This window comes from Styela clava, chromosome 2 (genome assembly GCF_964204865.1).
Source record: "Styela clava chromosome 2, kaStyClav1.hap1.2, whole genome shotgun sequence".
Taxonomy (NCBI): Eukaryota; Metazoa; Chordata; class Ascidiacea; order Stolidobranchia; family Styelidae; genus Styela; species Styela clava.
In genome coordinates, this window is record NC_135251.1 from 18954295 (window position 1) to 18967687 (window position 13393).

Genomic DNA, 13393 nt, shown 5'->3' on the forward strand with positions numbered 1-13393 from the left:
CTTTTAATATTTTTCAGCCATAACACCAGCATTTGGTTCCCGGTCCTGTTTCACGAAGAAAAAACAGAAGAAATCGGTGAAAAAGTAAGTATATTTAATTTACCAATTTCTTAATAATACAAACAAACAATATTTTTTAATTTTTATACTTTCGAAAGTTACATTTGAATTACATAGCTATACTATTTTTCAGGAGAGTCAGTTTCCACGATTGTATCAGCGAAAACAGCGCGATTGATATTTCAAGAATAAGTCAGCTCTTGGGTAAAACTGGAAACTTGCGGTTAGTATCAGTTTGAACAAAGTGCATTGGAAAAAATCAAAACACTAAATGTTACAATTGTGAACATACTTGAAATAACAGCTTTGAATAGTTTGGGAAAAGAGAATTGAAGTTGCTGTTCAGTTAGCTTAACTAAGTTACCATCACTTGTTCAATATTTCAAGTCATATTCAGTCAATGATCCGCACGATGCTCACGTTATAAAATAGCAATGAACTGTATTGAATATGTGAACTAGACAGATGAATATGGTTTCACACACAGAAAAAGCAGGTGTCTAAGTGATGTCGTAGGATAATGTTGGGCTTTGTAATTAAATGAGATGTTGTATCCAATACCTTTCGTGGCCTTTCATCATCCTCATTAAAAATATTTTTATGTCTGTGGGTGCTTACACTATTCGCATATTGATTGATTTTGTAATATAATCATATCTAGTGATACCATATTCGAGGAAGCTTCAACAACCGGACAACGGTCTGAATGCAATGGAGCTGTAAGGTATGTTCGACATTGAATTTTATATTGCTTATTTCATATGTAAAAATTATCATATATTATTGCTGTTTTATTTCAGCACAATTCTGAGTTGAAAAAGAAACAAGACGCAATTTTAACTCTCATATATATTGTAGAAAATTAGCACATTTGTGTTCAATTATGTCTCATAACTATTTACCATGTCGCCCAATCAAATTAAGTAATTTGTTTTGAACTACAGTCGATTCACATGGGCGTGATGGCCTAGCTGTTAAAACGGTGGGCTTCAATGTGTTGGCCGTGCAGGTTAAACAACTCGAGTTTAATTAAACCCCAAATCCACGATCTCAACGAAGGTGTGATGAATTGTGTATTGTAGGCAATCCCGAACCGGAGAGGTTTCGGTGCTAGGAGGATTAGTCGTGAATAAGCATCGTATAGAAAATATCACTGCTGATTTAAGATATATTTTCTAGAAACCCAGGTGCGTTTCGTCCAACTTTAGAAGAAACCTGTCTGAAACCCGGGGGCCAAGGATCGAAAACACGATCACCCCAGATAAAAAGACGATTGAGGATACGCACTACAAATGACTTGTCTGACCTATCAGATAGCGATCGAATAAACTTCTTGCCACGAACCGTGAGATACATACGAGACATGAAAAAACATAACGAGGACATTGCACATGGGGTCGGAAATTCACCTGCAACTGCAACAGAGGGCAACAAACCTTTTGACATTCCCACTTGTACTTCGATCTCCAAACCAGCTGGAACAGCTGCATTTACACAATCTGAACCAGACTCTAATCTAATATGCGAAGGTAAAGGATTTCATACTCGGATAAACGAAGTCGAGACAGAAGTAGTAGACGAAATAAATGAAAATAAGGGTAATAATTTTAATTTTGATAATAATGAGTGATAACAGGGAAACAATAACTGGTCTTTGAGTCTGGGTGTTGTCCCCGGTACGATTAAACGTACTTAAGCCTTAGCGGAATAAATCCCAACTGAACTCTATCGGGGGTAAAAAAGCATACACTAGATCGCAATGACAAATCTTCCTGTATTGTAAAGTTGCGAGATAGAATTGAATTGTTCCAAATATATAGCGAAAGACAAAAAAAAAAACCTCAATACAGTATACGGCTGAAATCTAAATTACGAGATTAAACTAGAAATAATAAAACAAAGACGAGCAACTCTTGAGCGACAGTAGAAAATACGGCATCATCTTTTTCGCATTAAACATTGCATGAACATTCGGGCAGCGACTTTAGTACAGGAAAATACTATTCGCTATTAGCAATAAGAGGTTAAAAGCATTGAAATACACTTTACATACCCTCATTTACTAGCTAGAATATACTAGCTATAATACTTAAAAGTTTATTATAATACAAGGTTGTAATGAAAAAATTTCTCAAATATCCTGATTTCAGAAAAAAAAAACGTTACATTAACAAAAACAGTCGTTGCAGGTTACATCCATCACCCATGTGATTCTTGTCATGTCCATTACGGTTTAAAATATTCTTGCTTATTGAATTGAAGGGATCGTAAAGACATCGAGTGCCAGTCCACCGTACTTTGGAACAATAGCAGGTTTGAAAAAAAGAAGACGCCGTAGGAAGGTTACTCAGCGACAATCTGACAAGGATGAAAGTTCAACATCTGCCGTAGAGGAAGGTTTGTAATTAACTAAAATGGCATAATAATGAGCAATTTATGTATTGTAGAAATTGGCAGTTTGCCAAAATTTGTATTCACCAACAGTACTCATAGGTAGAAAAGGTATTTAAAAGTATTGCCATAAGCGACCACTTTTATAGACACAGAAGGCTTCTAAAGATATTAAAGGCTATGGTACTACATAACTACGGGCTCTGCAAAAAGATGCCAAGAAGTGTTAAAGCCAAGAAGAACTAACTATTTGCTCGATGACGCTGACAAAAGTGCCAAAAAACGTAATGCTTACCACGGCATTCATCTTCTCGAATGATGCTTTTTTATATATATATATATTTGTAGTTTTCGTCGATAGGGTTGGTAACGGTCCATACATATACTGCCAAGAATATGCATATACCGCCAATTCATATACATAAACAGTTAACCAAATATACATATACTGCCAAACACATATGCATATATAGCCAACCCAATATACAAATACAGCCATTTAGGTGGAGTACAAGTACTGCCAGATCCTTTCATAAGAATGCAAGATATATATATATATATATATATATGTATATGCGGTTGCATCTACGAGTTATATGCACATTACGATACATAAAATATCCGCAGATTCAAGCAGATAGACAGATATATGGCAAGTCGCAACCAATAACATAATACCCCACAACAGCTGGTCGTTCAAATAATTAGTGCGTTAAGACATACAACTGCCGGTGCGCGTGGTTCTTGATAGATAGATGGCACCAATCTGTGATGTCATTGTACACCTCAACAGCTCATTTTGGATAAAATGAGAAATGGAATGCTGGCTGAAAATCCTTTTTCAGTGAAATATTCTTCGGCTATTGGCTATAAACTGTCCACAAACTAATCAAATTAACGTTTGGCGGAAACAATCATTGCACCCTTGCAGTTTGTTACATTCAAAACGCGTCCGCCATAGTATTCTATTGAATGAGGCTACTCTCGTTACGCTTACAGAAAACCGCTTTTGATTGAAATATGAGAAATGACTTGTAACAAGCCTAAAGAATATGAATAAAATATCATGATATAAGCACCATTCGGCGGCAAGCCTACCTTGGTACAGGCAAATACCATTCACATTAGTAATAAGTGGTTAAAATGATTGAAATACACTGTATGTATCTTCATATACTAGCTACAATACTTTTAAAGTTTGGGGAATGGATGCAACTTTTGTTAAATATCATAATACAAAGTTGTAATGAGAAAATTTCTCAAATCTCCTGAATTTCAGAAAAACGTTACATTACAAATTACATTTGTTGTAGGTTTCATTTATCACCCACTGTAATTCTTGTCATGTGTATGACTTTTTAAAATATTCTTGCTTATTGAATTGAAGAGATTGAAAAAACATCGAGTTCTAGTCCACCGTACTTTGGAACGATAGAAGATTTGAAAAAAAGAAGACGCCGTAGGAAGGTTACTCAACAACAATCTGACAAGGATGAAAGTTCAACATCTTCCCTAGAAGAAGGTTTGTAATTAACGAAAATGTCAGAATAATGAACAATTATTTAATGTAGAAATGTACGGTTGGTAACGTCCCATACATATTATACTGCCATGAATATTATGCATATATCGACAACTCATATACATATACAGACAACCAAATATGCTGCCAAAGTCATATGCATATATCCAACTCAATATACAAATACAGCCATTTAGGTGATGTACAAATACTGCCAGATATTTCATAAGAATACAAGGTATGTATATGCGGTTGCATCTACGAGTTATATGCACATTACGATAAATAAAAAATTCGCAGATCCAAGCAAATAGACAGATATATGGCAAGTCTCAATCCAATAACATAATACCCCACAACAGCTGGTCGTTCAAATAATTGGTGCGTTAAGACATAAAACTGCCGGTGCGCGTAGTTCTTGATAAATGTACAATAGGCACATATCGATGATGTCATATTACCCCTCAACATTTCGTCTTGGGTAACATGAGAAATGTGCTGGCTGAAATTCTCTTCTCAGTGAACTATTCTTTGGCTATTTGCAATAAACTGATCAAACTAATTAATTAACATTTGGCGAAAACTATCATTGCCCATCTTGCAGTTTGTTTAATTCTAAACGCACCGCCATAGTATTTTGTTGGATGAGGCTACTCTCGTTACAGCTTGTGATTGAAATATGAGAAATGACTTGTAACAAGCGTAAAGTAGAAGTAAAAAAATTTCATGATTCAAGCTCCATTCGCCGGTAAGCCTATGCATACTGTTTGCGCAACATAAGACATAAAAATCGTCAGTGAGCGTTCTTGATAAATGTCACAAAAGTTCTTGATAAATGTACAATATGTACCAATTTATGATGTCATAATACCTCACAGCAGATCATCGTAGATAACACGAAAAATGTGCTGGCTGAAAAAACTATTCTTTGGCTGCTGGCATTAAACTGTCCACAAACTAATGGCTTTGTTTAAGAGACAAATTACTTCCCGACGCAGATAAGAACATCAAGTTGTTGTCAAACTGGGTTATGCCATGACGACAAAAATGGCTGTAGCAAATTGGTAATATAACGTGGTTTAGCGTGTGTAATTTCTATGCTCATTGCTATTTGCTACATAGAATACTTTGAAGTGTTTTTTTATTCCATCATATATGAGTGACATACCTTATTTACGCAAAGCAGATGTACCGGATACGGCATCATCGCACAAAGTCAGAAGGCCATCAGTGGTTGAAATGAAACATACTCGCGAGAGAAGTCCAAATAGTAGGAAACAACAGCAAAGACAAAGTTGCTACGACGAAATGTGTTCGCGACACTGCAATTCACAACTCGAACAACTGAAAGAGAAGTTCGATGATTTGCAAAATGTGGTAGGGTTCGCTTTGAAACAAAGAACATTTTTATGTTCATCTGTAATTGTTGCATATTTTATTTCGTCCTCTCTGTACTTTGTTCTTCTCAGGTGGTTCAAATGAAGAAAATAAAAAGTACAATACCTTTTTAGTCGTCATAATCATTTTATTTCTTGCAATTCGACAAATTACTATTTTGTAAAGCAAAAATTTCGTAATGGTATTGAAAAGTTAGTATGATTTTAGAGCCCTGCAATAAAGGCTCTCATTCCATTTTTTCAATATCTCTGAACAAACTTTGAACCCAATTTTACTAATAAAAAATTCCATAGAATCTTCGAATTTAGATTCTCACGTAACGTGAATGGCATCATTTCAAAACATACACCGTCACGAATATTGCGTATTTTATATTATAGTATTTGTATCTAATTCAATTTTTCCAGGTGATGCAGATTTCAGTCAACATGAAAGAAGTGTTAACCACTGTAAAGGAAATGACATCAAACAACCCCGATGAGAGATATATCAGAAATACAGCCCCGAAAGAAAAACGAGAGATACAAACTGATGAAAATTTATTGGTAGATCAGCGTCTACAATATGGTTATAGTCGGTCACATTCCAGCCACAATTTGCGTCAGTCAGGTTTTAAAGGAATGACGCCATTGCCCAAATGGTCATCAATGGAAATTATGAAAATACCAATAAAGTCTGAAAGGACACCATGTGAATATTACCCGCAATCCAACGTACGGCGGCACAGCACAGGTGTTTTTAACAGAGAGTATCCGATTGAACGTTCGAAAGATCAAGGTTGGACACAGTATGAATCGGCAAACTCCTCATCGGCTTCACGACGTTCCAATCATATTTGCGCCAATTTAAGGCGACTAAATGGCTTCCAACACGTAGAAAGGCCGTCTCAAATATCTACACAGGCCGGGGGAGCGCACGCATTGTCTCAAGAAAACACTTCGATGCCGGAGTTTCTTCGGGCGACCAGACATGATGAAGCAATTCTGCTTTCACCGACTTGTTTGCCACCGCCATCTTATACTTTACGGTCATCGTCAAATACAAATTTTTTAGGCTCGTCATCACATGAGATTAATGCAACAACAACACATTATGAGGACAATGGTAATTGCCGCCACATTTCATCACCATTGATCAACGACTCGTTATGCTCGTTTCAAACTGACCCATCACGATGTCAATATGGTATTCCTATTCCTAACTCCATCCCGATGTTGACAGTGAGCACTTACAATAACACAAATGAATGCAATCCTGCTCTTCCCAAACCACAAGTAGTGCAGCAAATACCGGGTAATCATCTCACTATACCCATGACACAACTAGGTGGAGGATGTGAAAGTGGATACAATACATCGAGTCCTTCCTTCGAAATGTGCTTCCCATGAGTTTTCAGATAAGACTAAATTATTGGACACGTTTAGTGGCTATAACGATCGTTTCAAAATTTTGTTGTTATTGTTATTTGTCTCCGTCTCCATTTTTAAAAAATCGCTATTCTCTTCGAATACTGGACCAATTGCTTTGATATTTTCAGTGGTTAAAGATAAAATTTTTCTCCAGAAGGCTATTACTTTTTTTTCGCTATGACGTCATCAAAATTATTGCCACTGGGTGGCGCTACGTGTCCATATATTTGAGCATAGCTCTCTTGTTTAGGTAATAACTTTATCCTCGTCCCGACTGGGTTCTAATTATGTGAGGTACATTAACACCACTTAAAAAAGCTGATTGACAAGCAGCTTGAAAAAATATTTTGCGCCAAATGGAATTTTCTCAGTACGGCATTGTTTACAGAATTCGTTTCGGCATGGGTGAAGTGTTAAGCCTTTTTGAGATCTTAAATTTGCAATGCCATTATAGAAATATCCAGCGCATTTTCTTCGTTCAGAGTTATTATTGTTTAGGGGATATAGCGATAGTAACTTTGTTTACCTTCACACTGATGTAAACGGGTGTCGTTATATAGCGCAAATACGACTGGAGGTTCCATTACATTTGAACCCACGTACATTCGAACCCATGACAATTGCACCTGCATACTATTTGAACCCATACCAACCCTAACCCATGGGTTTTAGCACCCGCCTATAGATTGAACCCGCGGATATACACATGGGTTCAAATGTACGTGGGTTCAAATGTACGGTCACCACGACTGGAGGCTGGAAAGGTGCAACGACCAAACTCTAAGCATTTCACATCAATTTAACCCAATCCTAATAGATTCGAAACATTCTTTTAGCAAGCGAATGTTAGTAGAACTCACAATTGTTTGTCCGTCTTGTGTTTTTTTACACCAAATGAATAAAAAAAATTAAGTATATATCTATTTCTCCACTTTATTTCACTTGAATTATTTGTGATCTTGTATTTGCACCTGTATCTATTTTGCACAGCACTACAACATTAAATTTTGTTTAAATAAAAATTATTTCATCCTAAATATAGCCTCTGTCTACATTTCGTAGTTACCAGTATCACAGTATCATGTTTACTCTTGGTAAGTTTACCAGATTCTGTAGTCTACTAGGTCAACGACGTTGGACGGATAGGCCTACAGGCCGGGCAGTGGTTTGTATCGTGAGGAAATTATTGGTATATTATAAAGTTTCCACTCTCGTTCAGTCAATCAGATCATTGGGAATTTTTTCAACTTAGAGTTGCTGTTTTATTTTATATTTTCAGCGAACACGTCATATAAATCCAATGGTCCCCAGTCCCGCGCAACTTTTAAATGACGACGGCTGCGAAGAATACCACGATTTTGACTAAATATTCGTCACATTGTTTCGACTCAAACATCTCTTTTGCTAATGCCCCCGGACTAAAAAGAATTTTATTACGGGATATCATATTATGTGCACAAATATTCAGAGATTCAATAGTTAAAGCAGCGCACACAATAGTCCCAGAGCGTGACATTGTAAATTGAGTAAGATTCTGATCCACGCAGTCCTCGTCGGTAGCGGTGGCGCAGAGAGGGGAGGGAGCAGCCGCAATCCAAACAAACCGCCAGCAAAATGTAGGCCAGAAATGCCATAATCTGCTAGTAAAAGGGGTGAAAATGATAGGGAGTCCAAAGTTAAGCGATTCTTAAAAATAGAAATCAGCTACTAGCCCGTAGGCAGCTCAAGTGAAAGTGAGGAAAAAATAAACAAACAGTCCCCCGGGTGATAGTGAAAATACAGCAGATGAGGAAAAATGCATAGAAATCAGCGACTAACCCACGAGGTGATTGTGAAAATACAAGTCAGTAACGAGCCTCAACTAGCAAGCAGTCTAGGCAAAAAAAATAATAAATAGATGAAAAAAGGGATCGACCCCAACCGCGAGCAGACGGGACACAATAAAAAAAAAAAACGCAGCGAAGTAGCGGAACGCGAGAGAAACAAAGTTAACAGTCATCATCAATAAAGAACACGTACGTAACACTACCTAACTCGAAGAAACGAAGTTGTGAAGTGTGAAATTGGGAAAAGTGTAGAAAAAACAATTAGAATACCACAAAGCAGTCGAAGGTAATGTGAAAGAAAATTCACCGAGGCTGCTGGGCTGGTGCAGCAATAAATTGTTTGTTTCCAAATAAAATCATGCAGAACAACATTTTTGTTTTTCTCACTTTTATTATCTCATAAAATAAAACGCAGTGCCGGTTGCCTATGCGACTCGCATATATATATATATATATATATATATATACGGAAATATGTTGAGCAGTAGCACCGAGTTCGCAAAATCAGAACGTCACGCTCAGTGGAGTAAAAACGGTGTTCCCATTAATAAAAATCAAAAAGCCAAATTTTGGATAAAATATCGCATCTCATAGAATTCGTAAAAAATTTAAGAACAAATAAAGTAAGTGTAATAGCCTTCTAGTGACAATAACAATCTTCAACAACTGAGGATTTTGATAAATTGGTCCAGTAGTTCGCCGTCGCTGGTATAGGACACAGCTCTTAAAGTAGAGTTCACGTAGCGCTTCATTTTCTATAATTGCTGTTTGGGTTATTCTCATAAAAATTCATCGCGTTTTCTTTTGTTGTAATAGTTTGAGATTCTGATTTTCTTCTGCAATATAAAATTGATTGCAATGAACAATGAATGGAAAATATTACACTAGAAAAAGCCTTGATGAAATATAAAAAAAAAACAAAAAATTGTAAAGAAAGAAGGTGCTATCCATTTAATCTGGTTACAATACATTTAGAAATAGATTGGTAAAAGAAAAAAACTTGAGAAACTGGTTTTCAAACACTTGGACTCTTTTTCAATGGTGGATGGGAGTACCCATGCTTTCAATTTTTGTATAGCGTTAGAATTGGGTCTGTGTGCGTGTCTATTTAGTTATATTGATAAAATAAATCAAATTGGAGATGCCTAGATTGAAACACATTGCTACGTATATCTATAACGATAAGTGGCTATCTATAATATTGAACTGTGAATTATTTTTTCATTTTATAATATATTATCTGATCATTCAAATTAAACCAGAGCATCGGGATCGGTAAGACTGAGCTAACGGCCGAGTCTGTTGGAAAAATGGCGGATTAGCCTGACGATCGAGCGATAGGTTAAAAAATGAGCAAAAAAACAGCACAGTGCATAAGAGGGGTTTTAAATGTAAATTGTGGAAAAACAAGTTTTTTGAGTTGTAGAAAACTTTGTTTTATGACCCGAACTCTACCAAAGGGTTCGAAAATTGACGTATCACCATAAAAAGTGTAGGTAAAATCCGAAAGCAATGACACTTGGCTTAGTGACATGTAGTCAATTGATTATCACTCCCGACTTCTAATATGTTTTGCACTTCTGTAGGATATGGACACATGAATAATAATTGTTATTGCTATAACTTAACTGTATAGTCTCTTAAATATGTGAAAGGACATATTTTTTTTCAATTCGCACTTTTTGAGTTGAGGTATATAATATTTTTTTCTCAACAGATTTATCTGGGATATTTCAAATGGAAATGAGTTTCTTTTCAGCTTCTCACACACTAGCATATTGAAATATTTACATTTGTAAACTTAAATACAATCCTGAACCGTAGGTTCAAATATTTGTTCAAATAAGGCAAATTGCAACATAAAAAATGAACGTACTTTCTTTTGATAACCAGACATCCAACGATAGTTATAACCACAACAAACACCAACATCACCATCAGAAGTCCAATTACTGAAGCCCATTCCGGAACAGTTAGAAAATCTTCTTCCGACATTGTGGTCGCATCTGTTGATGTTAGTAATTTGTTAAAGGTGTTCTAATGAACTTTTATTCACCACATCGCCAACCACACTGGCCAAAAATGTAGGCTTCGTCATAATGTTAAGTAATGGTATCGTCCTTTTTTAAATATGTATACGCAGCAAATCATATCATATTTATCGTACGCCACTAGATATGTCCCGCACACTGGACAATTGTTCTACGCGCTAACTTTTCAAAAACGTTTGCACTAAAACGACCAAAAATTTTCCGAGGTCAATGATGGTTGACAACAATAGCCCGTCCAATTCAACTGAAAATGTAGAATTTTTTAATCATGTCCTCCTTATACACGACTTTACATCTGAGTCCCAACATAGATCTGAAAATATTATTACTACACTGCTCAACGTCATCAAAAATATAGTATGGTGCTATAAATGGTGTGTGTTGGAAATATGTTGTTACCTTTTTGATCGTAAACTACTGTTTCTGTTCTTTCTAAATTATAAATTCCAGTTTCTTCAGCAGGGTTAGTTATGGCGAAAACAGCCATCCTCGGAATCATGATATACTTCGCTGCACCCAAAGGAAATAAGGCAGTAACTAACGGAATCTCAAACTCTCTAAATCTAGTACGTCCTGTTCAATACGATAATATTTAACCAAATAAGAATAAATTTCTAGATTCCGAATTATTATTGGATGGGGCGCGGCGATTATTGACTTGGCATTTTGTGGACGTTGACCCTTATGATTCAAACTCGTTTTCGAAATGACGATAGCATCTTACGTACAAGATGTATCCAATTATATTGCGTCGCTAGATATTTTTTGAAACATGTGTATTGTGCCATATTGTAACTTGTCAAACGTGCTACGATTACGTTCGTAGGAATATACTGTTAATTGAATTGTAAGTGTAAAACTAACATTATTGTCAATTGCACGCCATTGCGTCCGGAACAATTTGCCTCTATATCGCAAATTTACCTTGCCTCATCCAAATAAAATCCCATCTGTCTTATTCTAAAGCTTTTTATTGTCATCATAAAAATAACAAGAACAACATTTTTACCAATTTAATTTAAAATTCGCGTCACTCACATCTTAAACTCAAACATTGTAACACATTCAAATAACGCACTAATGCCGTCCGAAGAAAAACGAAGACAAAGGCCCAATTTGATTATATTTGCGCTCATTACACATTCATTTCGTGCGGTTTGAATGGATATTATAGACTTATGAAGTAAGATTATTTGTGAATGTTAGAATCGACGAACGACGTGTGTGGAAATTGAAAGACAGATGACACTATATCAGCGTATCGACGTATCTCAACAGTTCAAAGTGAATCACATTATCGACGTATTATGTGTTTCAATAATTATCCACAAATTTAAGCTTGGAACGAAAAATTGAATCCTATAGATGGCAAATCTTTTTGCATATATTATGAAATGTAAGATTGAATTAATTCAAATTTCCAGACTTTTGAATAATGAGACTTTCGCCAACCGATATCAAGTTATGTTATCAAAAATAAACAGGTATTGTTGATTTTACCACGAAACCGGCTAATTGAAATCCAACAACTTATTTGATCTGACGCCTTTTCATTAAAGCTATGTACTTCTAGTCTTTATTAGTAATGCATTAAGATAATAATAGACAACCAAAGACAATAAATTAGATAAATAAATAAATAGACAATAAATATAGATTTTTCAATCATTGAATTAAACTACATCTCGGCCTAATTTGATTTTTGATATCGTGTCTCCACGTCTGGCCAGATCTTACGAGTCTCCAGATACATATATACTTCTCACAGTAGCTTAACAATTGACGGCCAATTATATTATCAGCGATGGATATGTGAACGGCGAATCATACTTGCATTGTGTAGACTGTAGATACTTCATAGCAGTTTTAGTACAGATTCTGTAATAATTTATTACGCACATAATCAAAGGAATTTTAAAATGAATACATGTACTTATGAATATTGTACTGTTTTTCGGGTATAATATAGGAGGGTTTTACAGCTAAACTGGCGCCCGATTATTACCTAATAAGGATATTCCAAATAGGAAAAAGCATCAAACAATGTCGTTCAATGATCAACTGGTTATCTTATTGACTCAGGTTTTGTTAAACTGTTTAATATCGAGTACAAAGTTCAATCTGGATGATTCAAACTTCGAGAAAGTAGAATCGCATTAAAAAAATGGAGAATAATTGTGTAAAAAGTACCGAGGAAATACGTCAGAAACATTCGTCATGTGGAATACAATTCTGCAAGTCGGAATTTTTCGTATGTGTGAGTGGTTTGACACTTTTCAACCGCTTTTGCAGTTAGATGAGTTGAAACTCTTGTTGTTATTTCCGATATAGAAATGCTAGAAACTGCATTGCTATCTCAGGCTGAGTTTTCATTGGATAAAACACACGTCGTTGATAGGTATACGAGTTAGAATGTGGTTTCAGAAAGTAATCTACGGATCGATTATTTTAAACCAAGGGTCGGCAATCAGCGGGCCAGTTTGAAACTAAATTTATTTGGGCATCGTTATTCAAAAACTCATATTTTACTAAACTTGCGGGTCCAACTCAACTGTAAAACGCAGTCGAATTCTAATGTTCGATATTTATTGACGATAAATTTTTTCTTGTTGACCATTACTTTACGTAAATTTGTAATATTTAATCATACCGTGTTCAAATTATGTTTATATGGTCTCCGAGATGAATTGGCGCTAACGGTTTGGCAATGCACTGCTTTTCGATGGTTACCGACCA

General features: G+C 35.7%; 2 protein-coding genes across 5 annotated transcripts in view; one reads left to right on the forward strand and one right to left on the reverse strand.

Annotated features, from left to right (window-relative positions):
- Window positions 1-7817, forward strand: part of LOC120336300 (voltage-gated inwardly rectifying potassium channel KCNH7-like) — a 31100-nt gene extending 23283 nt beyond the window's left edge. For 3 of the 4 annotated variants that reach the window (XM_078109969.1, XM_039403949.2, XM_039403950.2), the window contains 8 exons: window positions 18-84; window positions 194-283; window positions 722-784; window positions 1240-1658; window positions 2323-2457; window positions 3839-3973; window positions 5160-5350; window positions 5779-7817. In XM_078109969.1, the coding sequence (XP_077966095.1) occupies window positions 18-84; window positions 194-283; window positions 722-784; window positions 1240-1658; window positions 2323-2457; window positions 3839-3973; window positions 5160-5350; window positions 5779-6759 (2081 nt within the window). In that variant the 3' untranslated portion in view covers window positions 6760-7817. The remainder of the gene's footprint in view (window positions 1-17; window positions 85-193; window positions 284-721; window positions 785-1239; window positions 1659-2322; window positions 2458-3838; window positions 3974-5159; window positions 5351-5778) is intronic. The other variant, XM_039403951.2, reaches the window with a different exon arrangement.
- Window positions 7818-8839: 1022 nt separating this feature from the next.
- Window positions 8840-11203, reverse strand: LOC120336511 (uncharacterized). Its single transcript, XM_039404201.2, has 3 exons — window positions 11057-11203; window positions 10483-10612; window positions 8840-9442 (listed from the first exon to the last, which is right to left on the reverse strand). Exons 1-3 carry the CDS (start codon window positions 11154-11156, stop codon window positions 9355-9357), a joined length of 318 nt encoding a protein of 105 aa, XP_039260135.1. The 5' UTR covers window positions 11157-11203; the 3' UTR covers window positions 8840-9354.
- Window positions 11204-13393: the final 2190 nt, after the last annotated feature.